Source organism: Phyllostomus hastatus, unplaced genomic scaffold (genome assembly GCF_019186645.2).
Source record: "Phyllostomus hastatus isolate PE091 unplaced genomic scaffold, TTU_PhHast_1.1 phas_contig_41, whole genome shotgun sequence".
In the NCBI taxonomy this organism is placed as follows: Eukaryota; Metazoa; Chordata; class Mammalia; order Chiroptera; family Phyllostomidae; genus Phyllostomus; species Phyllostomus hastatus.
The window spans coordinates 431,144-455,872 of NW_025333876.1; the positions used below are offsets into that span (position 1 = coordinate 431,144).

General features: G+C 40.3%; 1 protein-coding gene across 1 annotated transcript in view; it reads left to right on the forward strand.

The window, feature by feature from the left end:
• ATP8A2 (ATPase phospholipid transporting 8A2) overlaps positions 1-24,729 on the forward strand; it is a 568,312-nt gene that overhangs the window by 108,664 nt on the left and 434,919 nt on the right. The window contains exons 3-6 of the mRNA XM_045844948.1: positions 17,940-18,039; positions 18,502-18,600; positions 19,555-19,600; positions 20,275-20,315. Of these exons, the coding sequence (XP_045700904.1) occupies positions 17,940-18,039; positions 18,502-18,600; positions 19,555-19,600; positions 20,275-20,315 (286 nt within the window). The remainder of the gene's footprint in view (positions 1-17,939; positions 18,040-18,501; positions 18,601-19,554; positions 19,601-20,274; positions 20,316-24,729) is intronic.

Below are 24,729 nucleotides of genomic sequence, written 5' to 3' on the forward strand. Positions count from 1 at the left end.
TTGTCACTCACTGAGAACAGGGTGTATGTTTTAGAATGATTGAATTGACTGGATCTGAGATTGTCTGCCTCAGCTCCTGATCTCAAGTTGCAGATGATAAAACTTTTATTTTCTTTAGGTTCATTAGCCAGGATTTGTTTTTTACGACTATATTCTCATCACAGGTAATGGTGCCCACAGCCATCCCCATCCTACCCGTTATCTTTTCCTTTTCCAGTTTTTTTCACCCCTTCAAAACCATATAGACTCCCTTGATTTATTTTTTCTCGTAAGACTGTGTTTTCCTCCTTGGTGTCCATCACGTAACCTTAATGTCTAGTATTAGTTATAAAGTCTGAACAGTGAAATCATTTTGCATTTGTGTAACTGGTTACATACACTAAAGGCACTTTCATACACAATTTTACATGAACCTCAGAGACTTCCTAAAGCACAACCTGATACAAATACCTTAACTTTTTAGTTGATTTCCAACTTGTATTTACTTCCAGTATATTTTACCTAGGCACACTTTATTTGCAACTTAAGATTTCTTGATTCTTGGCTCCTAGGGGTCTGGTGAATCTTATTTATGATGACTGTCTGTCCATTTATTTCCCTTTTAAAACCATTGCCAGCCTGCTTCCACTGTCTGGCTCTATATGTCTTAATATTATTATTTTATATTCTGTACATATATATATATATATATACACTATATAATATTATATAACTATTAAAATATTATTAAATGTTGTTTTTCTTTATATTCTCCTGTATAAGTGTTCTTTCTTGCCTTAGAATTATAATTAGCCATAACTTTTCAAGACTTGTGGACACAGAAAGGAAAGAAAGTGGTCTTCACTTATGAGTGTAAAAGTTGAGACATTGAAAGGCCCAGTGGCTTCTACAAGCTGGCGCTGAGGTCAGAAACCAGCATTCCATAGTCTCTGACTGGGCCTTTTTCTCTTTTATTATTCAGAGGAAAATAGATTAACAAAATTTTGTTTATTGCCCAATAAAGAAGACAATTACTTTTAGTGTTGTCTAAACTCTAACTTTGTACTTATCATAGATAATATCTAATTATGATGTCCAGAGCCTTTCCTGTTTTCATTGTTGAAGGTTGGATATTTTTAGTTCAGTGCTCATTGGAGGAGACCTGACAGGTCTTTTCACCTCTGATTTTAGGTTCTTTGCTTGTATGGTTGTTATAATGGGCACATGATTTTTGTCATGCCCCAAATAATTTCACTCATTTTAATCTAATCAGTGAATAAGACAGTCTCATTACCACTCTGACCCTCAATTTGTGCTGACTCCCATATCGGCTTGCACTGGGGACAAGTGCCACCTGGGCAACCTACCATGTTTAAAACCAGGAAGCCACGAAATATCTCAGAAATTTGATTTTTGTCAGCAAAAGGCATTAAGACAGAGACTACCCACAAATTCTGTTGCTGTTGTGCCCAGTTAAAACTGCCTGGAACTGGAAATGGTAGTGAGGGGCAGTTCTGTCCAGGACGATGTGAGCTGGGAGTATCTGGAGACACTCCACTTCCGGGGAGTTCCAGTTCCTCCTGTGTGAGTACAGCCGAGAATCTGAAGGGAGCAGCTGTTTTGTGACACAATGTGGCAAGTCGATGGAGTGAAGATGCCCAGGATAGTGACAGTTGTGGAGCTGTGTCATCAGTACTGGATCACCTACCTCTGGAATTTCTGTTCTGAGAGGAAAATAATGCCCCAGTGCCATAAGTGACTTTAGATGAGCTTCTGTTACAAGAAGCAGAACTTGGTTTCTCATTAAGAGCATTAAAAAAGAAAAACCTAACCACAGTATTGGCTTGTTTTATAGGTATTTATGTGTGTTGATGTCATCTTTCAATTTTTTTCCAGTTGTCATTCCATTCTCACTGTCAATACAAAAGGATTGTCTTAACATGACATATAGTGTGCTTTTCATGGAAAGTGTACAAGATTGAGGAATTGGCTTATATATTATATAAATATTGTGGATCAGTCTTAGATTAATGACTTTTTATTTTAATATGTTACTACAGTCCTACAACTGTTGTGCCACTAGCTCATAATAATGGCCATTTCCCCAAATATATTCTACTTATCAAAGCATTATTACTAATTGGAGTTATTAATTGTCGTACTGAAAGTTCTAGGAAAACTACAGGTGTATTTTCCTAAAGTGATGACGTAAGCAGTTCAAGAAACCAGTTCTTCATCGGAAATGTGTGTTCTGCCCCAAAGCGCCCGTGCACACCACTCGAACGCTCTGCAGAGGCACTCGGGTGAAGCCTCTGCTATTTCCTCTGCTATTTCATTGAGTGGCCATGTCCAGCTCTTCAGTAACCATTTCAGAACAGACATGGGAGCTAATGCCCTCATTCAACATTCTTTGTGCATGCATGCGTGTTTGTGTGTGTGTGTGTGTGTGGTGTTATATTTTTCCTTGAGAATTTGGGTTAAAAAGGTATGTATTGTTGAAATTTTGGAAAAGAAGAATATTGAGGAAACCATTACCTTACCAAGAATCAGAACATATAAAAGCTACTGTGAATTGGAACTGAATACATGCTAATGTATTACACAGTGATATTTTGGTTAAGTGGAATGGACAATTGGCTGGTACCACTTATTAGACAATATGGCTATCTGTCAGGAGAAAGATAAAATTAAACTCCATCCTATATCAAATGTAAAATGAATTCTTATTGCAAAAATTATAGACTGATGTTGTTAAAATCTATGAAGAGAATCTTAGAAACCGTGTGTGTGTGTGTGTGTGTGTGTGTGTGTGTGTGTGTGTGATGGAAGGATGGAGAAGAATTTCTTAATTCTAAACCACAGCACTACAAATTTTGTTGGAATATTCACATTGTTCAGTACCTTTTTGCATGTTAAAGCATCATTTTAAACACTCAATATACAAATGAATGGCCAGAAAACTTTCTAATATAAATTATGGTTAGTAGTTAAACACTGACAAGAATGCTTATAAATGGGACACTGAAAAAGACCAACACACTGAGAGGAAAATGAGCCACGTATTTAAGGGGTTGATAAGGGAGCAAAGCCTATGGATCCATGAAAATACATTCAATTGTGTTATAATCAAAGAAATGAAAATAACACAATATATTATTTGACTTAGGGCTGAGTACTGTAAAAAGATGGTTAATACTTACTACTGGCAGGGATATAGATATAAAAATATTCCCATATATGGCTGGTAGAAATGTGAACTACTAAAATGCTTTTGGGGAGTAATTTTCTATCTATTAAAATTAAAAATTTATGATCCTCTTGGAACAGAGACAGGACATCAGTAGAAACAGGAAATCTTTAAAGGTACTTTAATCTTTAGAGGTGCTTGGAATAGGACCACTTTTTGAAGTGAAATCTAATACAACTAAACTCACCAGCATTACGTATGAAAGTAGACCTTCACTCTGGCATGTTTTCTAAAAGTCTGGACATAAAGTAATTGCTTCTCATAAGACCATGATTGAATAAATTGTGGAATATTATATAGCTATTAAAATAATGAATTAGAGCCATACCATAGACTTACAGAGATTTGTAGTTGTTGAGCGATGAAAGCAAAATTCAGAAAATGGCACAATGTCTCATTTGTGTGGAACATGAGCAACTTTATTTATATGTATGAATATGTGTGCATGCCTGTGTAGGATTATGTGAGCTTAGAGAAAATTATGGGAGGGTATATAGGTCATCACAATAACTCTATCTGTATGAGTATTAGATTATGCATATAGCCACAGAGCCAGCTTGACTTAAAGCTGATGGAGCTTAAGTTCCAGGACATCTGCCCATCCCAAGACCCTGGAGGGCATCTACAATATGTTTACCTGGTTAATGATTTTATATAACTTAGAAAGTAGATCTGAACCCTGATTGGCTAAGGCCACTCTCTCTTTTCAGTCAAACTTCCACCATTATCACACTTTCTCTCCTGTTAGATGACATTGTAGTGGTGTCTTAGGAATCTGGATAAGGAAAATTTGGAAATAACATTTTGTTTGGGTGAGCAGTCATTTTTTGTAAGGAGATAAATTATTAACTGCCCCAGAATAAGAGCAAGTGTCAGAAATGCTCCTACTGTCACCTCAGCTGGGGTTGTGATATGAGAGTGTAGAGTAGTATTGAAATATGAGGGTGACTTACTACACTTGAACTATGTGAGTCATGCTGGAGAAACAGTGCTCAAAATGTGTGGGGCCAAAAACCAGCCTTCCAGATTTTAAGTTTTATTTATAGAAGAAATTTGACAGGACTTTCTCTGAATGTGACAATAATCATAAAAATTTACATTACATTACTGTTCATGAATTTTAAAGCTGAAACATTACCAAGAGGTCAATGAAAAATAACTTACCAACCACAGCTGTAGAAATAGAATGATAATAGAATGATAAAAACGATTGCAAAATTTTTGTGTAAGAAGTGATGTAAGCAAATGAAATAAAAAATATGGAGGTGGGGGGAAGAAGTATAGAATGCCAGATAGTAAAAATACTATGCTTTTTCCAAGTTTCAATGTAGTATATTTCAGCTTTCATTAATTGTATTATGTTAGATCCGCCCATTTTTAAATGTGTTCACTTTTGTGGTCTCTTGTTTTTATAATTTTGTAATTTTCTTAAGTGAGACCCCCAAATTGTATGGGTATTGTATACAAATTTTATCCAGGCCCCACGAAGTCTGGATTTAGAATTTTTAAAAAATCATCTAACTGGGTATAGAATGAGTAAATTAAACAAAAAGATGAGAAGACATTTAGGATTACTTAGGAATGAACTACAGTGCTTTGTGTTTTTATATTAGACTATCATGAATGAATATGCAAGGACCAATTATTAAAATGAAATAAAGCTTTAAAGGTTTTCCTTAAACATTGCTTCTCTGAGGATCTGTGTTAGAAAATTATTGAGGAACTTGATCTTCACCTGGCTCAGACCTGCTACTCCAGTCAGACTTACGTTGCAGGAAACCCTGCTATGATGGCTGGCCAGCAGAGGGCACTGTGCTGTCAGTCTGAGGTGTGCCGTGAGCTCTGCCTCCAAGGCTGATCGAGGTGGTTAAGAGAATAAGTATTTGATGTGGCCAATTTAGAGCTCCACGATTAAGAGTAGAGAAGTTCGTTTCCAGCCACTCGCCCACCCATGTGTTCTCTCTCTCCGTCTCACACACACATTTGCACACACACAGCGGTGAGATGAATGGATGGGTTACGGATTGTGTGCTGGGTAGACATGAATAGGGAAAAGTAAGATGACCCTTTGGGCTGTTGGCTGGGAAGAAGAGAAAGGATGTGCCGTGATAAAAAGAAAACAAAGATGTTCTAGAAATTTGTCAGAGGATTAAAGGAAGCAAGAGAACTTAAGAGCTAATAATACTCAAGATAAAGTGATTTGCAGTTGGGTGGGAAGAAGTTTATTCTCGTTTTTCCTGTGGACTAAGGGATAGGGTAGGGACTCCTGTGTTGAAAGCCCTGCTGCTCTTCTCAAAGGAAGGACTGTGTAAAAGTTTTGTGCTCCGACTGCTGTGCTAATGTTTGCTTCTTGTTAGACTCACATAGGGTAGACTGGAATTTTCCTTTCTTATTCTTGACTTACAGCCTGGTTGTTGCTGGTAGAAGGTAGTGACCATAGGGATTCTATCAGATATGAGTGATTACTAGTTCTGTTTGTGGTGGGAAGTAGTACATATAAGAATAAATTAGGTCTTTAGCCTGATTTGATGTTCCAATAAACAGCTTCTCATTTATGACCATTCCCGAAATTAGCTAAAAATAAAAGAACTGATGGTTGCCTGACAGTTATATCTAGATACTATTACTTTTTGTTTAAAGTATCACATAAATATTAAAATAATACCTGTAGGTAGTGAAAAGTGTAAATGGCATGGAAGCTTATGAAGATCAGTAGTCTCCAGCTTCATCTCTTCCATTCTGGTTCTGTTCCACCAAAGGCAACCACTTTGAACTCTTAGTTTCTAATCATTTTGGTGTTTTCCACCACATTTCTAAATTAGTTTTAGAATTCTCTCTCTTATTTCTCTTGTAGATGAAAATTTAACTTATTTATATCAGGGCCAAGTAGTGAAGTGTAGTATATTTGTCTCTTTCCTAGTATAACTTGCTCTTACTGCTTAATTTTTTATTGGAACAGTTTTTTTTATACATCAATCCTTATTTTTCCCATTAGATTACATATACTTATACTATACAATATCTCTATGTATATTATAAAAGTAATGTTTCAGAATAATCACTCAGTTCTACAGTACTACTTTCTCCCATAGAGACTTCCTTTCTAGGAAGACTGTTATTTTGTAGATACAGTATAAAGCAAACATCCTAGAACTTTCTTCCTGCCTTTTTGAATTGGATTCTCTGTTTTTGGATGTGTATGCATTCTCTTTATTGATTAATCTCTAGTGTTATTGATACACATCTTGCACTAAGTATTTGCTTTGGAAAGTTTACATTAAAAGTAAATGTAAGGGTCTGATAGTTTGGCTAGGTATAGAAATCTGAAGTCTTTTTTAAAAAATAGATTTTATTGATTATGCTATTACAGTTGTCCCATTTCCCCCCTTCACTCCCCACCACCCTGCACACCCTCTCCCACCCACATTCCCCCCTTTAGTTCATGTCCATGTGTCATAAGTTCTTTAGCTTCTATATTTCCCATACTATTCTTGCCCTCCCCCTGTCTATCTTCTACCTACCATCTATGGTCTTAACTCTAGTTGTTTATGTTGCTATTAAATATCATGTTGATTTCTCCCTTTATAAATCAGCTATGTTTACAAGCATGTGTTTTTTAAATTATGGTATTCTATAATTTTAAATATTTGCTATAGGTCTCTTGTTTTGGGTACTTAGTGAAACCTTTCAACCAGAAGCCCTATTTCTTAGACTTCTGAGAAAATTTTTAAATATACTTTTTAAATGTTCGCTTTCTCTGGTTTTTGTAGAACTCTATTAAGAGTTGGATATTGACTCTCATATTGGTACTCTGGGATCTCCTTTCTTTTACTTTTTCATCTTAGTTGTTCTGTTTTGCCTTTTTGGAGCTTCCTTACTTTTATTTTTCACTCCTGCTATTGCATTATCTTAGGCTATGGTTCTTCTAATTCCTAGTACTAGCTCTTTTGTTGTGTTACTCTTAAAAACAGAATCTTATTTTTATCTTGAAAAGTTGAAAACTATTTTTTCCAGAACTTATTTTTGCTTTGTATGAATTCATTACCACCTTATAGCTCTGAGGATGTTAACATTTAAAAAATATTTTAAGGTTTGCTGCACTGTTTCCTTAAGTCTCCTTTTTTGTTTTTATTTTTGAATCTCTCTTTCATAGTGGGAATTTTCTGTACATTTCTGATCATTTTCCTGGGGTGGGGGAGAGAAAGTGGGGGAATAGAAGACTCAGCAGTGGGGTGCTCTGAATATGGGTCAGACAACAAAATTTACTTTCAGGTGAAGGACTTTCCACCATGCGTGTGTAGAGGATTGTTTTTCCTGTCTCCCCGTGAGGTTGCTTAGGGAATAATGTTTGGATCTCTGGCCGTGGGAACAGCAATCTGGCCATGTAAGGGTTCTGTGTAGCCAGAAAAAGGGGGCTTATGAGGAAAGAACCATGCTGCTTTTTAAAAGCCTTTGCCTAATTTTAGCCCTTTGTTGTTTATCTTGTGAAGTTTCTCCACGTTCTTAGCCCTGATTCCTGGGTCAGCTCCTTTGTGTGGAGACATCTAATGCTTCCCTTTGTTTTCCACCTTTGCCTCATCTGTCTCCCATTGCTGGTGTGTTCACCTCCTGAGCTCCTCTGCTTTGCAGGGTGAAGCCTCTCCCTTTCTATTCACAGTCCCCTCTGACACCTACGGTTGTGTCTAATAAGTGATGACGATGGTTAATTTTATGCATGAACCCAACTGGGCCATGGGCTGCCCAGATATTTGGTCAAACACTAGTCTGGGTGTTTTCATGAGGGTGATTTGGGATGAGATTAACATTTGAATTATACATGGACTAAGGCAGATTGAGCTCTCCAGTGTGGGTGGGCCTCATCTAACTAATTGAACAAAAAGACTGAGTAAGAGGGAACTTCTCTTGTCTGATAGCCTTAAAGCTGGGACATTGTCTTCTTCTTGCCTTTGGACTGGAATTACCCCATTGGGCTCTCCTGGGTCTCCATCTTGCTGACTGCAGATTTTGGGACTTGCCAGACTGTATAATAGTGTGAGTACATTTCTGATACACCTTGTTCTGTCTCTACATATATCTGCTATTGGTTCTGTTTCTCTGGAGAACCCTGGCTAATGCAGGGATCCCCTTATTAGAACTGAGTTACTTTCTCAAAAAGGGATTGACCTGTGTTCCCAGAAAACAGCTCTTAAAGTGGAACCCATTGGTCTTGCCTCGAACATGGCCAGGGGCCCTTCCTCAGGCTACAGATCCCCTGTAGGCTCCTCTCTTGCAGTGGGTCATAATCAGAAGGTATCTTGGAGGCATGTAGACAAAAAAGGACAAAGGAGCCTATTTCAAGGGAAAATTCTTCTTGGCTGATGATTCTATTCCAATTTTTAAAAAGTGGCTGTATATTTTTACATTTCTTTCCACTGTTGAAGTGGTGCCTGAGTAGGCAGAAGTGATAAATGTGTGTGCATTTTATACCTGGAAGCCAGAAGCTAGGTGCCCTTTAGAACCGTAGCCACAAAGGTTATGTTCCTTGTGTTAAATTTCAAGTAGACAACTACATGGGTGTGTTCACTTTATAAAAATGCATATTGGAAAGTACACAAAGCCTAAAAACGATTTTGATTAAAATTAAACATTTGAATATAAAGTCTGGCAATTATGTGAGGAATTCACAAAAGTAAAATGATACAGCTTGCCTTGGGTTTTGACTCTTTGCAACACAAAGAACTGACAGCCTTGCTTTATATTTTTTGTGTATCTTACACTAGTGAACTTGGTCTATGCCTCTCTGTGCCTCCTGCTAGTCTCCCACTTTGTCTGCTTCAGTCTAGCACCCCATATAGATCTCACTCACTGTTACAGTTCCTGGACTCTGCCTGCGTGGGAGGTGACCTTTTAGGCTAGTTACAGTGACTTCCTCTTGCAACCAGTGATACAACTGTCTCCTTGACTGAGAGCAGAGGCTTACTGAGTATGAGCAGGATGGATTTAGGCACTTCTATTTTGGTACGTGATTTCAGAGAGTCCTGTCACACCTTTCTAGACTTGCAGCATGTCGGCGCCTGGGACAACCTTCAAACTTAACTTTTGATAGAGTTCATTTCCTGTGTTTGGAAAGAATATATTGAATTCTGAGTGAAGGACCAGAGACATTATAATTAATACAATAGACTTTGACCTGTTTTCCTTTTCTTTGGGGGCTGTGGTAGACTCAGGCCTGAATTCTGACCCCTTCTGTACTCATTTGCCATAAAGCCAGATAGAGAGTCTCATTGAAAATGATCCATTGAGCTTTGCAGTGCAAAACTGAGTCTCACAACTCTTTTTCACTTGATTTTTATCATAAAGTTCACAAGGGTTTTTGGAAAGCAATAGACTAAAAACATACTTTTCAGTGATGCCACCTTTAAAGGTATTAGCCGTAAGCATCCACTGTCTCGCATTTGGAACTACTTATCTAAGAGTTGTGCACAGTGAGAGATTTGCCTGGCAGCATGCTCGGTGCTCAAAATGTTATCTGCTCTCTGTTTTCTTTTTCTCAGCCCACATTTCTATGTAAAATAAACTGCTTCATGTCTAGAGCTGACTCACTAAGTTGAAAAAAAAGATTTAGAAATATGATAGAACGCTGACACTACTTAATAGGAATTACAGGGAGTCTAATTTATGGATTTACTTTCAAAGCTATATTTACAAGTTGATTAAAATTCAGTGCACTTTTCACATTGTATGTGTATTATAAAGAATAAGGTGAAGACTTCTGGCCAAGCTGGAGGTGTGAGTACTTTGCCTCCTTACACAACCAAAAGAAGGATGAAAACAAATTTAAAAGCAAAAAATTACCAGAACTGCCAGAAAATTGGATTGTATGAAAGTACGACAACCAAGGAGTTAAGGACAAAACATTCATTTAGACTGGTAGGAGGGGCAGAGGAGGGCAGCTGGGGTGGAGAGGATGAGTGGTGAGTCAGTGGCTGGCAGACTTGGTGATCCCACATTTGCGTGTGGATAAACTTGGAGGAACAACTGGAGAGCAAGGCAGGTGGTGCAACCCAGGGTTCTAGCATGGGGAAATAAAGCCTTAAAACCTTTGGCTGTAAAAACCTGTGGAGGTTGCAGTGGCAAAAGAAACTCCTAGCCATGCAGGAGAGTTTGTTGGAGAGACCCACAGGGTCCCAGAACATACACAAACACACCCACCTGGGAATCAGCACCAGAGGGGCCCAATTTGCTTGTGGGTAGTGTGGGAAGTGACTGAAAGCCATCTGAGAGCCAAGCAAGCACCATTGTTCCCTCTTTGACCCCTCCCCTACATACAGTGCCACAACATTTGCCCCACCCTGGTGAATACCTAAGGCTTCGCCCCTTACTATGTAATAGGTGTGCCAAGACAAAAAAAATATGGCCCAAATAAAAGAACAGATCAAAGGTCCAAAAATAGAACTAAGTGATGAAGAGATAGCCAGCATATCAGATGCAGAGTGCAAAACACTGGTAATCAGGGTGCTCACAGAAATGGTTGGGTATGGTTGCAAAAAAAGAGGAAGAAGTAAAGGCTATGCAAAGTGAAATAAAAAAAATATATACAGGGAACCAACAGTGAAGGGAAGGAAACTGGGACTCAAATCAACAATTTGGACCAGAAGGAAGAAATAAACATTCAACCAGAACAGAATGAAGAAACAAGAATACAAAAAATGAGGTGAGGCTGAGAAACCTCCTGTACAACTTTAAATGTTCCAACATCCAAATCATAGGGGTGCCAGAAGGAGAAGAGGAAGAGCAAGAAATGGAAAACTTGTTTGAAAAAGTCATGAAGGAGAACTTCCCCAATTTGGCAAAGGAAATGGACTTCCAGCAGTCCAGGAAGCTCAGAGAGTCCCAAAGAAGTTGGACCCAAGGAAGCACACACCAAGCCACATCATAATTACATTACCCAAGATGAAAGAGAAGGAGAGAATCTTAAAAGTAGCAAGAGAAAAGGAGACAGTTACCTACAAAGGAGCGCCCATAAGACTATCAGCTGATTTCTCCAAAGAAACCTTACAGGCAAGAAGGGACTGGAAAGAAGTATTCCAAGTCATGAAAGGCAAGGACCTACATCCAAGATTACTCTATCCAGCAAAACTATCATTTAGAATAGAAGGGCAAGCCCTGGCTGGCGTAGCTCAGTGGATTGAGCGTGGGCTGGGAACCAAAGTGTCCCAGGTTCGATTCCCAGCCAGGGTGCATTCCTGGGTTGCAGGCCATAACCCCCAGCAACCGCACAATGATGTTTCTCTCTCCCTCTCTATCTCCCTCCCTTCCCTCTCTAAAAAATAAATAAGTAAAATATTAAAAAAAAAGAATAGAAGGGCAGATAAAATGCTTCCCAGATAAGGTCAAGTTAAAGGAGTTCATCATCACCAAGCCACATGACCATGTTATATGAAATGTTAAAGGAATTTATCTAAGAAAAAGAAGATGATCAAAGCTATGAACAGTAAAATGACAACAAACTCACAACTATCAACAACCGAACCTAAAAAAATAAAAACAAAAACAAACAAAATGAACAATTAGAACAGGAACAGAATCACAAAAATGGAGATCACATGGAGGACTATCAATGGGGAGGGGGAGGGGGAGAATGGGAGAGAAGGTACAGGGAATAAGAAGCATAATTGGTAGATACAAAATAGACATGAGGAGGTTAAGAACAGTATAGGAAATGGAAAGTCAAAGAACTTACATGTATGACCCATGGACATGAACTAAGGAGGGGAAATGCTGATGGAAGGGGAGTGCAGGGCAGAGGGAAGTGAAGGGGAGAAAAAAGGGGACAGCTGTAACAGCATAATCAATAAAATATATTAAAAAAAAGGCTTCTTACCCCTATAGAAAAAAAAAGAATTGGCTGAAAAGACTATGTGAGCCATAATATGATACTATAAAGAATTACAGTGCTAATAGTACCCAGTCTGGGTCCTATTACTTCATTCTGGGAACAGGCTATGAGATGAGTCAGTGTCCAACAGGTTTTTTTTTTTTGCAGCTGTAAACTAAGAAATAGAAAAAGTGTTGAAAATAAAAGTGTCAGTGTGAGCTTACTAAACCTTTAATTGTAACTGGTGAAATTTCAATAGCTTAGTAAAATGAAGTGAACGTTTCTAGTGAGGTAGTCATGTTTTAATATTGACAGGCCCTGTTTGTCAGCAGGAATTTTTGTATTTGAGGGATTTCCAGAATGTAATTTGGGATGGATGGCTGGCACAGCATCAGGAGTCTACGCCAGGTTGGGGGGCACAGGCTTTGCTGTCCATTGGCACGTCCTGGTGGGTGACTCCTGTGTGTACGGTGGTGGCATGGGACATTGTTTTCAATGGGAGGGCCCACTGGGGGAGGCCTTCGCATTCAGTCATCTCGCTTGCTCTTGTTCTTTCTGTGAGTTAGTTTAGTGCACTTTTCATGGATAAGTGAATTTTTATGAAGACATGCAAAACCTTCTTAGGACAGAGTGTGATCTCCTTATCTTCTCCCTCCAGTAATCCAGGACTTCCTGCTGAGGGAATAGTTTGAGGAGGAAGGTGAAAGGCATTTTATGGGACCTGGTAGAATGGAAGGTTTCCAGAACGTGGTCACGGAGCACTGGTTCAGCTCACACAGTCAGCTCTTGTTTAGAGTTTTAAAAGGGACTTCCACTCTTTCAGTCAGTGTCGAATACCTACTGTCCATTAGACAGATACGAGAAACATACTATCCATGTAAAGGCAGGACAATAAAAACAGTAATGATTGCTTTTGGCTGTCTACACCTCGGTGTGGATTTACTTTTCACATTTTGAAGGTGAATATTAAGCTAGTTTATAGCTTAATATAGGTTATAGCTTAATATTAAGTGAATGTTAAGCGGTTTGTTTTAAGGGGAAACGACACTCTGAGCAGCTATTGCCTTTTAGAGTTGTCTTTGGAGAATGGCTGTCAACTTCAGTTTTCTCACAGCTGGGGAAACACAAGCCTGGCCTCTGGGCTCTTGCTTTGTGCTTTACTGTGGGGACCAGACTTCTGTCGTGCATTGTGACCTGCGACAGGCAGGTAGCCCCAGGCCCTTCTTTCTAATGGATGATTTCCCACACTTGCCAGTCTCTAACAGTTAGCAAGAGGAACCCATCCACATACACAGAACCAAATTACCTCCCCTGTCCTGAGTCAGGTTCCCCAAGGGACGCTTTGCACACAATGCTATTGTTGCCAGATCTTGTTTTCTTGGAATCTTTCTGAGGCTTCCCATCTCTCGAAGAGAAAAAAGCCAGTGTGTGAACATGAGCTGCAAGGCTCACGTTGGTCCCTGTGGTCTCTCTTCATACTTCTCCACGCGGTTCCTCCCACACTGGCCCCCACAGTGCTCCTCCAGCAGGAGGAACAACAGGAGCTCCCCCCTCAGTGTTTTTGCCCTTGCTCTTCCCTCTCTCCAAAGGTCTTCCCCTGTGTATTCATGCAGCACGTTCCTGCTGCTTCACCTCCTCCAAGGCTTTGCTCACCCAGCACCTTCTTAGCCAACTCTTCCCAGATCATGCCATTGAAGTAACACCCCTTCCCCCAGACCCCACCGGTGGGCCCCTGCACCTCCTTCCCTGATCTCTTTTCCTACACAGTATTCACCACCATCTTTCCTGCTATGTACTTTTAAAATATTAATTCTGCTATAGAATGTAATTCACTGAAGGGTGTGTGTTTTTGGCCCGTTGGTCCCCTGTAGTGCCTAACACCATGCCTGGTATATAGAGTGGGCTCAGTAAATATTTGTTAATGGATGAATGGATGGGTGGATTTTTGGACTAGTCCCTGGTCGTTCTTCATGTTACCCAGTTTCAGGAAACATCGGGCTAGCAGTTGTGTAGGGGAAATTGAGTGAACCGCAGGAAACGTTTATTTTTTTCTGGTCATTTCTCCCCCTTCTCTGGGTTCTAAGACTTGCTAAATGCCTGGATTTGCATGTAGCCCCTGCCTGTCCTTGCTGTGAGCAGCACCTGGCAGGGATGCTGACGTGTGCAGTGTGAGTGGGAATCTTTTGGGGGTGACTAATTCACCTGGGGAAACAAATTTTTCTGCTGGGAAGCACCTTCATTTGGTCATTTCACCTATAGACGTTCTTTTTTCTGGTACAGTGGATGGTAAATGTGTCCCTGCCTTTGATATCTTATAGTTTTTAGCTGGATCGACTTCAAATAGATTCGAACAAATTTATCTCCCCAAGGGTAATTGCCACTCAAAGTGTAGTACTTGTACCAGCATTGGCCTCATTTGGGAAATCATTAGAAATACAGAATCTCAGGACCACTCCAGACCCATGGGATCAGAATATACATGAAATGGTTAATTTTGTGTCAACTTGGCTGGGTCTTGGTGCCCAGATATTTGATCTAATGTAATTCCAGATGTTCCTGTGAAAGTGTTTTTTTGTGTGTGTGTGTGTGGGGGGGGTGGTGGTGATATTAACATTAAAATTCATGGACTTTGCGTAAAGCAGATTACCCTCCATGTTGTGGGTGGGCCTTGTCCAGTCAGCTGACGGCCTGGGTAAGACAAAGTCTGACCTCCCTGGTCAAGGAAGAATTCTGCCAGCAGATGGCCTCGGACTCGAAAGACATCAGATTTTCCCTTGGGTCTCCAGCCTGCCAGCCAACCCTACGCATTTTGGACTTCTCCACCATTTTGTGAGCCAGTTCCTTAAACCTCTCTCCCTGTGTATATGTATGTGTGTGTGTGTATGAGTGTATATATATATGCTCACATTCACACACACACATACACACAATCTCCTGTTTGTTCTGTTTCTTGGGAGAACCCTGATGAATACAATACATTTTAACAAGAACCCTAGGAGATTCATATGCATCTTTAAGTTTGAGAAACACTGCTGTAAATAAACTCTTCTGGTACAGTGATTTTGATGGGAGCTGCCTTCAGCTGTAGTTTTATGTGTTTAATTCTATAACAGGACACATAAGGGCTGTATATTAAGGCCACAATTTTAATGCTGTACAGCAGCCATCTCCCAGATGAATGCCATTTTCTCTGAATTATTCATTATGTTGATTCTATTTTAGGATGCAAATATTTTAGACTCATTTTTCTAGTTTAACTAAGAATAAAAGTTAGTATGCTTTCCCTCCCCCACCTTACCTTTTTGTCTTGGTTTTCTGACATAAACAGTGATGCAGACTCTGGCCAGTGGGGTCTGTGTGTTGTGGATGCGACAAACAAATTCACATGGACTGCAGAAGTCCTGTGGAGAAAAGGGATGGCACGGCCACTCTCTGGCAGAGAGAGTGCTTTGACCCTTGCCTGGACAGGCTTTTATTGCTTTCCAGTTGCACTACATCAAAGAAGGTTCTCATTCATTATACTTAGGTTTACTTTAAGTGATTACTTCTTACAGATAACAAAGAAAAAAAGTGTTGCAAATGCAAGGGAACGATAAAAACAATTGATTTGGTTACATTTCGTCCTTGGCATGGCTTAGCCCAGACTTTAGGGAGTTGCTTCAGAGATATACATTAAACATCCACAGTCTTAACTCAGGGTGAGGGAATTTGAGCCAAGCAAGCCTTAAAGCAGTCTAGGCACAATGCTGGCCTGGTTCCCCATGGGAAAGTGGGTCTGCGTGCCGCCTTCTGCCAGATCTGTTTTCCCGTTCGGTGCTGGGCTACATTTGCCATTGCCATGCTGATCAGTTCCCCATAAAACAGGATCTCCTTCTTCCCCAAACTTTTATCTTCATGGCCTCCAGACACATCAGGTCCCCTTAAGCACACTTAGTATTTAACTCTAGAGGGAAATGCTCACACACAGGTGGGGCCATATGCCAACTGTGCTTGTGTGTGTCTCTTTCATACAGTTGGAATTTTGGGTTCAAATGTTATAGTCAAACTGTCTTATAAGATGCTTTCTCAAGTCTTCAAGTATGTGGATTTTCATGCTTCCTGCACTGTCCAGTGCTGGTTGCTTTATTTCACTGGTCAGGGCTGCGGTGAAGGGAGGCATGGCATTCTGTCTGACTCTGTCCTGCAAACTGAAGTCAGGAAAACTTGGTGCCATGGGCTATCATGCACATGCTTTCCCTACTCTTTAATGAACTTAGTGCCAGCTAGTTCAGGCTGCCTGGACGAATTTTACCACGACATCTCATTATCCGTGGGTTATGTAGAAGAGCTGGGACTCCATGTAAACAAATTTTCTTGCTATTTCAGTGATATTTCTTCAAGTATCATATTCTTTAAGTTTGAACTGTTTTAAAAAGTGGTTGTCATATAATTTGTTATGTATATTTAATACTGCAAGCAGAAGGTGGCTAAAAATAGGTCAGCCTGTAAGGATGACTCGAAATCATTGCATATTCAGAAACCCCAGGCTGTTGTACCATGGGGATGATCCTCTCCGAGGGAAGTGGCAATAAATGGCACATGGGGCAATTTCCTGCTCCAGCCAGTGACCGCAAGCTGCTGTAGTTTTGGGGTTGTCAGCTTTGGGTTTTTGTGTTGTCATTCCAGGACTGGTTGCTATTAGGGCTTGCAGCAGTACGAGTGCCTCTAGTATTCTGTCTCCTGAGCTCTTCTATGTTGGTGCTTCTAATTGGTGGTGTATTTGAAACCTGCTAGATAACCTTGCCAGAATACATGTCAGTGAGGAGTTGGTTCAGGAGCATGCCTTCAGAAGGGGAGCTCAGAGTCAGGAAGGCACTTTTATAGGTATGCCTTTGAGCAGCTGGAAGAGGTGAGGTTCATTTTCCTCCTTCAGGTTCTCAGTTTATGCTTTTGGATTATTTCATCATTCATTGATTATTGGCTATGTGCTATGAGCTAGGAACATCCAAAGGTGAAGTAAACATTTTTACTGTTCTCAGAATCTATTCTGGGGATACCTACATATATACAATTTAAAGCCAAGCAGATACTATATAATGCAGTATAAACATCATACTGTGGGCTTGGAGGAAGAAGAGTTTTTGTGGATTTGACCATGCTTGAAGGAAGATATAAGGATGGAGTGTACAATGGGAAGGATAGCTTAGCTGTGGAGAGGCCGTCCCAGGTGGAAGCAAAGCATGGACAGAGGTGGCCAAATAAAGGGTATGTGGAAGGAGTGGAGTTTGCTCAGGTGTGGCTGGGTAAATGTCTTTGGTGGGCATTCAGGGGAACACTGGACTGTTGTTCCTAGGCCTGTTACCCAGGCTTGTTTTACAGAGTCGACCTTCTACACTGAATCAGTGGCTTTGTAGTAAGAATTGTAGAGCATCACAGATCCTGGAATGATAATGCTGCCTTGCTTGTGTGAGTTGCCCAATAGATGCTTCCACCTTCCTCTGCATCTCAGTGTTCATATCTTACTGTGTTTGGAATGTGGGCCTCTTTTCTGTTTCGGGATCTTTGAAACATTCTGTATATGCTCACTGTGTTTGTAGCACATAGCTCCTAGAAGGTGGGTAAATTCACTGTGTGAAAACTTAGTGAACACTTATATATTAAACTTTGAAAACAAAGATCACATAGAATTTTTTCTTAATAGGTTTGTCCTTTTATAAAAAGAAGCTTTGCATGCAAGGACCAGCACAGCATTTACTTGTTCTGAATTTTGAAATGTTTTTTTAAAACACCTTGTAAAATATTTGAAACTTTGTGTTTTTTTATTTTTTTAGAATTTACATCAATAACTGATAGTAGTATTTTTCTTTGTGTTTATAGTACGGCCAAGTACAGCGTGTTGACATTTCTACCTCGATTCTTGTATGAGCAGATCAGAAGAGCTGCTAACGCCTTCTTCCTCTTCATTGCCTTATTACAGGTAACACTTCCTCTTAAAGTTTATTTGAAATTCAGAACCTTGATTACATGCAGAATGAGATTTTGCTGAAAGGTCACTTACCTGAAAACGTGTCATAATACTTGAATGTAATTGCCTTTCTTTATCCTTTCTTTTCCTTTCTTTGTTTGTGTGAACAAATGCATGATTTTGCACAAAGGCAGACTCCTTTAAGTATGCCTTCAGTTGCAATTACTAAAAGAGTCACTGGAAAATGGCCCAAGGGTCTTACTTTTAAACTCTTTTTCTGTTCTACATATAGCCATGCTGGATAAAATTTTAAAAATATGTAACACACTTAGCTTGTTTTTAAAATAAGATAATTATTTTGATGTAACAGACATGGAGAAGAACCACAAAAGAGTGAGTGATGAGTGTCGTTTTTTTTTTTTTGTGGAGGACTTGAATTGGTCAACTTCCCTCCTTTGGTCTCTTGTCTTGCAGCAAATCCCAGATGTATCTCCAACAGGAAGATATACCACCCTGGTGCCGTTGATCATTATTTTAACAATTGCAGGCATCAAAGAGATTGTAGAAGATTTTGTAAGTTTTTGCTTTCAGATAATAAAACCTTTTATTGGATATAACATAACTCATTTGTTGCTTTGTGCTTTCTGTTTAAGAAAGGACATTGGTCTATAACTTAAACTAGCCTCTCAAAGTTCATGATGGTGTTTTTTGGGGGGCGGGGAGGGGACATGTACATGCAGTGTCCTTAATACCCTACAAAGACACAGAAGTAGTTCAGACTGTGCTTTCCAATGCGAGTTCCTGGACCCCCTTTGGTTTTTATCACTGATGTTCTCCTGTAGAGTTTGCTGATTTGGTGGCAAATGAAGGACTGTATTGCTGTCCAGCATGCCAGCATTGTGCTGGCTGTGCCTGAGGTAATTTTACAAGAATCTTCTCCCTCCTCGTACTGATTTCAGTGTGTCTCCTAGTTCATTGGCTACGACCATATTCGCACTCCATCCTCTTTTCTAAGTCTGGGCTCTTTCTCCCCCACTCACCCCCCATACTTGCAGTATCTAGCACTTATCATATGTGCATTTTTTTTCTGGGAATAGGTAAATGAATAAATGTAAAATAAATCAAAGCAAAGGTACTTTGCCCCGGAAATTATTTTTATCAATAAAGTGAATTCAATTGTTGTTGTTGTGTTTACCATACTGAGTCATTCCTTCAGTCTGATGTAAAACAAAAGAGGAGTGAGAAGTTTCATACTTCAAGGTGTTTGTTCGTTGTTAGAACCTGTATACAGTAATTTGAACCAGAGCAGATGACACGTCTTACCGTTGCTGCACTTGTCCACTAAAGTAGTGAGCTGTGCTGGTTGCAGACCACTGAACTGAATTGGAGAGTGTTAGTGTGGCAGGGAATTGGTTTCCTGCCCACTCCCCCTCCAGCCCCACCACTCCCATTGATCCCTACTGTCTGCAGTTTCAATTATTCATTTGGAACTTTTGAATCTAAGAACTTTTTTTCTTTCTGTAACAGAAGCGACATAAGGCAGACAATGCAGTTAACAAAAAGAAAACCATAGGTAAGATACCAGGCTGGTCACTTTTTCCACTAGAAAACCTGAGAACAAGACCTGTGTTTAAGGAATTTTAAACAAGTAGTTAATGGTGTTGAGATCAGTTGGGGACATGATCTATAAATACCTTAAAGAAACAGCAAAATGATAAACAAATGCAATAAAATGTGAGTCCTGGCAATGAAGATTTGAATAGGACTGGTGTATTGTAGAATTTTAGAAAAGGTTATAATTTTCAGGACCTACATGTATTTTATATCAAAAAAAGTCCTAGCATTCATATCCTTGGTTTGTAATTGCTCCCTCCCTCTCTCTGTCTAGCTTTTCCTGTATTGGTTTCTAGAACATTAGCTATGTTCGTGTGGGGTGTTTGTTTTGTTTTTGGTAAATATTGTGACAGCAGGGTAATTTTTCTTCTTATGGGCTAAACATGAATAGATCTAACTTATACACATACATCTGTATGTGTGCACATGCGTGAAAGCACACACGGCACATTGGCATGTAGACTGGGGTTCTGTTGTAGGCAGTGGTGGTGTCACTCCTGTGTGCCTGAGGACATGGTGTGTTTGAATGTGCTGGAATTAAAAGTGAAATTTTGGAAGGGGCCTTTTGGTTTTGGGAAAGCTTATTTTGATTATCTTCAGTATTAATCGGTACAATTTTTTTTTCTTTTTCAGTGTTAAGAAATGGTATGTGGCATACCATTATGTGGAAAGAGGTAAAAACTATTTTTAAAGATATACCAGAAAGTATTGATGACTTGCAATTAATTGCTGGTACTGATTACAGTATAAAGTTTATGTTAAGACACAGGTCATTCCTATTTAATGTAAGTTTTATGTTGTGGAGTTTTCCCATGAGGTTTACTTAGAACTGATGCATGTTTTCATTCCCTGGACCTTCTAGACCACGCTCACTGTGTCAATAGAGTTGTGAAATTCACTGTCCCTGATGGATATTTCTGAAATCTCGAAGCATTTTCTAGTTTCTAAATTCAATTTAAGAAACATTTTGTCCTGGCCGGTGTGGTTTAGTTGGTTGGAGTGTTGTCCTGTAAACTGGAAGGTTGCGGGTTCAACTAGGGCACATGCCTAGGTTGCGGGTTGAGTTCCCACTCAGGGTTTGTACGAGAGGCAACCAATCAATGTTTCTCTCTCTCATCGATGTTTCTCTCTCCCTTTCTTCCTCCCTTTCCCCTTTCTCTAAAATCAATAAGTATGTCCTTGGGTGAGGATAAGAAAGATAAAAAGAAACACTTTCCCTGGTCTTCTATTCTCTTTACCTCAATTCAATTTTTAAAGTTTTTTTAACTTTTTGGATTCAGTAAGGTGTGGGATGTAGGGGTTGGAAACCATCCCACTTTGATTCTGAGGCAGGGCGGACTGGGGGTAACCGGTGGTTGCTGCCTGTAACTCTGCAGCATCCAGAAGGGCTGGCCTCCACTTCCCGGAGGCATGAAGTCTGCAGCATTTGGGAATTGTGTGTGTTTTTTTTGGTTGCTTATATTGATGAATAGATAATTTAGAAGAAATATTCTGTGCCATCTGCATTTCTCAGATCTGATAAAATTAGCTTTTTAAGTGAGTCTCTGTTTTAGCTGGACCTTCTTAAAAGTCACAGATGGTTTTGGGGGATGACTCTCATTTCCCCGCTGTTCAAAGCCAGTTTACATGATTTCAAAAGAAAATTACTCTTTAGAAGTGTAACTTAGAATAATTTCTCTTACTAAATGTTTAGTAAGCAATGTTTAAAATTGCTGCTATGATCTTTGAATCTGCAAAATGCCAGTGATATGGTAACTATAGTCTTCATTTTAGTTTTTGTTTCGTTTTTACATTGTTATAGGAGTCACTTTGTAGTGTTTTGTGATAACACCTCAACTTTAGTAGCAACCCAGAAGTCCTGTACTACCAGTATTAATTGACCTCACTCTCACTTGGAAGTGGGATGGTTCTTTGTCAAGGGGTTGGAGACTTGACCTCACAGAGGGTAGAAATGCTGTAGAATGCAAGGACTCTCACGGTGTTTCGGAATGGCCTGTTTCTCTAAGGTTCCTGCTGCCAGCCTCCTCCCCCGAAAGGCACTGATGCTGGCTGGAGCAGAGAACAGCGTGGATTTGGGATGATGACACAGCTTGAAACAGCAAAAAGGGGAGTGATGATCTGTGAATTCTGGGCCCAGGGGCTGACGGTCTCTCGAACTCATACACATTTGGAGGAAAAACAAGTTGTTAATATGATTCGCTACATATTTTATTTCAATGAAAAAATGTATTGTTAGTTTGTTTTAATGGAGCTTTAGGTGTGTACCAGACTGTGTTACGCATTGGGGACACAAATAAGTAGCTTGGCCCTGCTCTTCAGGAGCTGTTTTTCTGGCGACTGTCAGACTTCAGCGGGCATCCTAGGCACCTGGAGGGCTGGCACAGCACGAGGGCTGGGCCTCACTCCTGGAAGCACCGATTCGGTCGTTCCAGGGAGGGCTGTAGAATCTGCATTTTTAAGAAGTCCCTAGGTGAGGCTGATGCTGCTGGTCTGGAGACCACAGGGGACAAGCAGCAGTGTGGTGGAAGAGATAGGCAGCTAAACAGTGTGCAGTGCAGGCCCTGAACTCTGGGTGGGGGGTGCTTCAGGAACTCTGGGGACATCTGGGCAGGTCAGGAAAGGCTCCCATTTTGAGATGCTCTAGTGTCCTCTGGAAGGATGAACAGGAGGCAACCAGTTTAAGACAGAGGAAACTGGGTGGAACTCCAAGATGCCTGGGAAAGCCAGGCACATCTGCAGAACTGCTCAGAATAGGATGAGAATGTGGGAAAGGACAGGTGACAAGAGGGCAGTGGTGACAAGTGCCAGAGATGGCAGGCACGGTGGAATACACTGGCTTCCAGCTTCCCAAAGCGACAACCACTAATCTGAACTGCCAACACACAAGTCAGCGACCCCCAGGATGTAGCTGAACTGTTGGTAAGTGCTGAGCGGCAGCTCTGCGGTGAACCTTGACAACTTTGGTTGACTCTGAGAAGACTTTTGGGCTTATTCTTCAAAATTTAGAGACTTGAGAAATCCTCTGAGGCTGGAGTGAATGCAAGGATCTGGGAGGGTGGTCTTTTCACCTTAAAATTTCTTGCTCTAGATAGTTTCACCCACTGAAGGGACAACTAGGCATAAGAACAGCAGATAGCCATTTTCAAACAAAATTCCAAATAGTTTCTCATGTACATGCAACTTCTTAGTACTTTGTTACTGAGGAATAATTGTTTCTTTATTTCAATAATAAAGATGGGAGAAAGTCCTAATTTCCCTTGTCCTCCCATTTTGAATTAAAAAAAAATCTACTGCTTTTCTTTTCTTTCGAAAACATGGATAATTTTCCTTTCTAGTTTTTAAAACTAATTGCTTCTTCTGATTTTGTTCTATGTAATTAAACCATTCACATAAAATATTTTTATACTTAAAAAGCATTTTCAATTTTCATAGGAATTTCTTGCTTTTGTACTGATTCTTTTAAAATAGCTCTGTAGCATTTATTCTTTGACTTCTCTTCGCTATGGAAGATACTTTAACTATATGTCTTCTTTTTGCCTTAAAAGCCAGTACTAACTTCAGATGTACAGTGGCTCTGGAATTTAACTTTGACCACCCTTCCCTGTGTTGAGCCTGATTCCTTCGACTTCCCACACACTTTGATAAGCGATTCACAGCACTCGTAGGACAACCTTTAGTAAGCCTTCCTTTTTTTATTGAAAATTAAATGGCTCGGGTCATTCTCCCAGGTTGCAAAATCCAGGGTGTTTTACAAATATCATGTTATGTGAAATTCTTGATTTCTAAGAGAATAGTAACATGGGTTAGAATAAGAAACAGAAAAGATACTGCCCACTTTGCGTTTTGAATTGCTAGTGTACTGGGAACAGCCCTCCTTATGCTGTCAGAGAATCTGCCACCCTGTACCTTCACACTCTCTCTAGAGCCCATTCACTGAACACTCCCACCGGTGGAGACTAACATTTAACATGTGCCCATGTCACGCTAGGTGTGTGTGTTTACTTCCTTAATCACTGCGTCAGCCCCAGAAAGTCAGTGGTGGCTTGTCCCTATTTTATGAGTGAGGACGTGGGAGTTCAGAGAGGCGAAGAGCTTGTCGAGATCCCAGAGCTGAGTTCCTTGTGAAGCTGGAAGTGAGCCCAGGCCCGCCTGGCGTGAAAGCCTGCATTCCATTCGGCCAGGTGCTTACATGACCTTACTTAAAGGACTTATAGCCGCTTGGCCATGGTGCTAATTTTCTTCAGACACCTGTTTCCTTGGCTTGGGGTCTTCTGTCCAGTGGAGTGTTTCTCATGGTGGTCTCTGACTTAGGCTATGATTATTTTTTCTGGCAATTTCTTGAGGCTATATGAATCTTCTCTGTTTTATGTGGTGTATTTCTGGGGGACCTTTTAGGTGGACTGTTCTCATCAGACCACTAGTCAGATTGCTCAGTTTTAAATCTGGGTTGTGTAATCTTGATTAAATTATTTCACGTTGAGCCTCAGTTTTCCCATTTGTAAAATGGGGCAATTTACATGTTTTAACTCAATGTAATCCCATGAAATGAGTTCTGTTGGTTTCATCAGATAGATGAGAAAAACTGAGACACAAGGACTTTATGGTGTTACAGAACCGAACTGGGGAGGGCGGTGAGCGATACACTATTACCGAATGGCCCCACCCTTATGCTTCGGAGGTCCCCCACCCTGTACTAGGTTCACCTTGCCCACTGCCAGGGAAAGAAATCTCTCAATGCCAGAGATTGGTTAAAAGGAAAGGGATTATTTGTTTAAAGAGTTATGCAAACTTAAGAGTAATAACTTAATGTCTTCATTGAGATCCCAAAGTCCTTTAGAACATCCACAAAATGCACAGTTCTTCCTTCCCCCTCTGCCCAGTCCAGGGTTCTGTCTCTCAGAAAAAGAAATAGAAGTCCTTGGTTCTTCTCTGCCCAAGCCACTCGGTTCCAAAAAGACTCCGCTTGGCTGCCGCACCTGGGTTTAAATCCCAGCGCCAATCTTCTTCTGCCGCACCATTTCTGACTCCTCCCACAATTGGCCACAGCTGCCAGCATTCTTGTATTCTTCCAGCTTTTCTGGGCTGCCA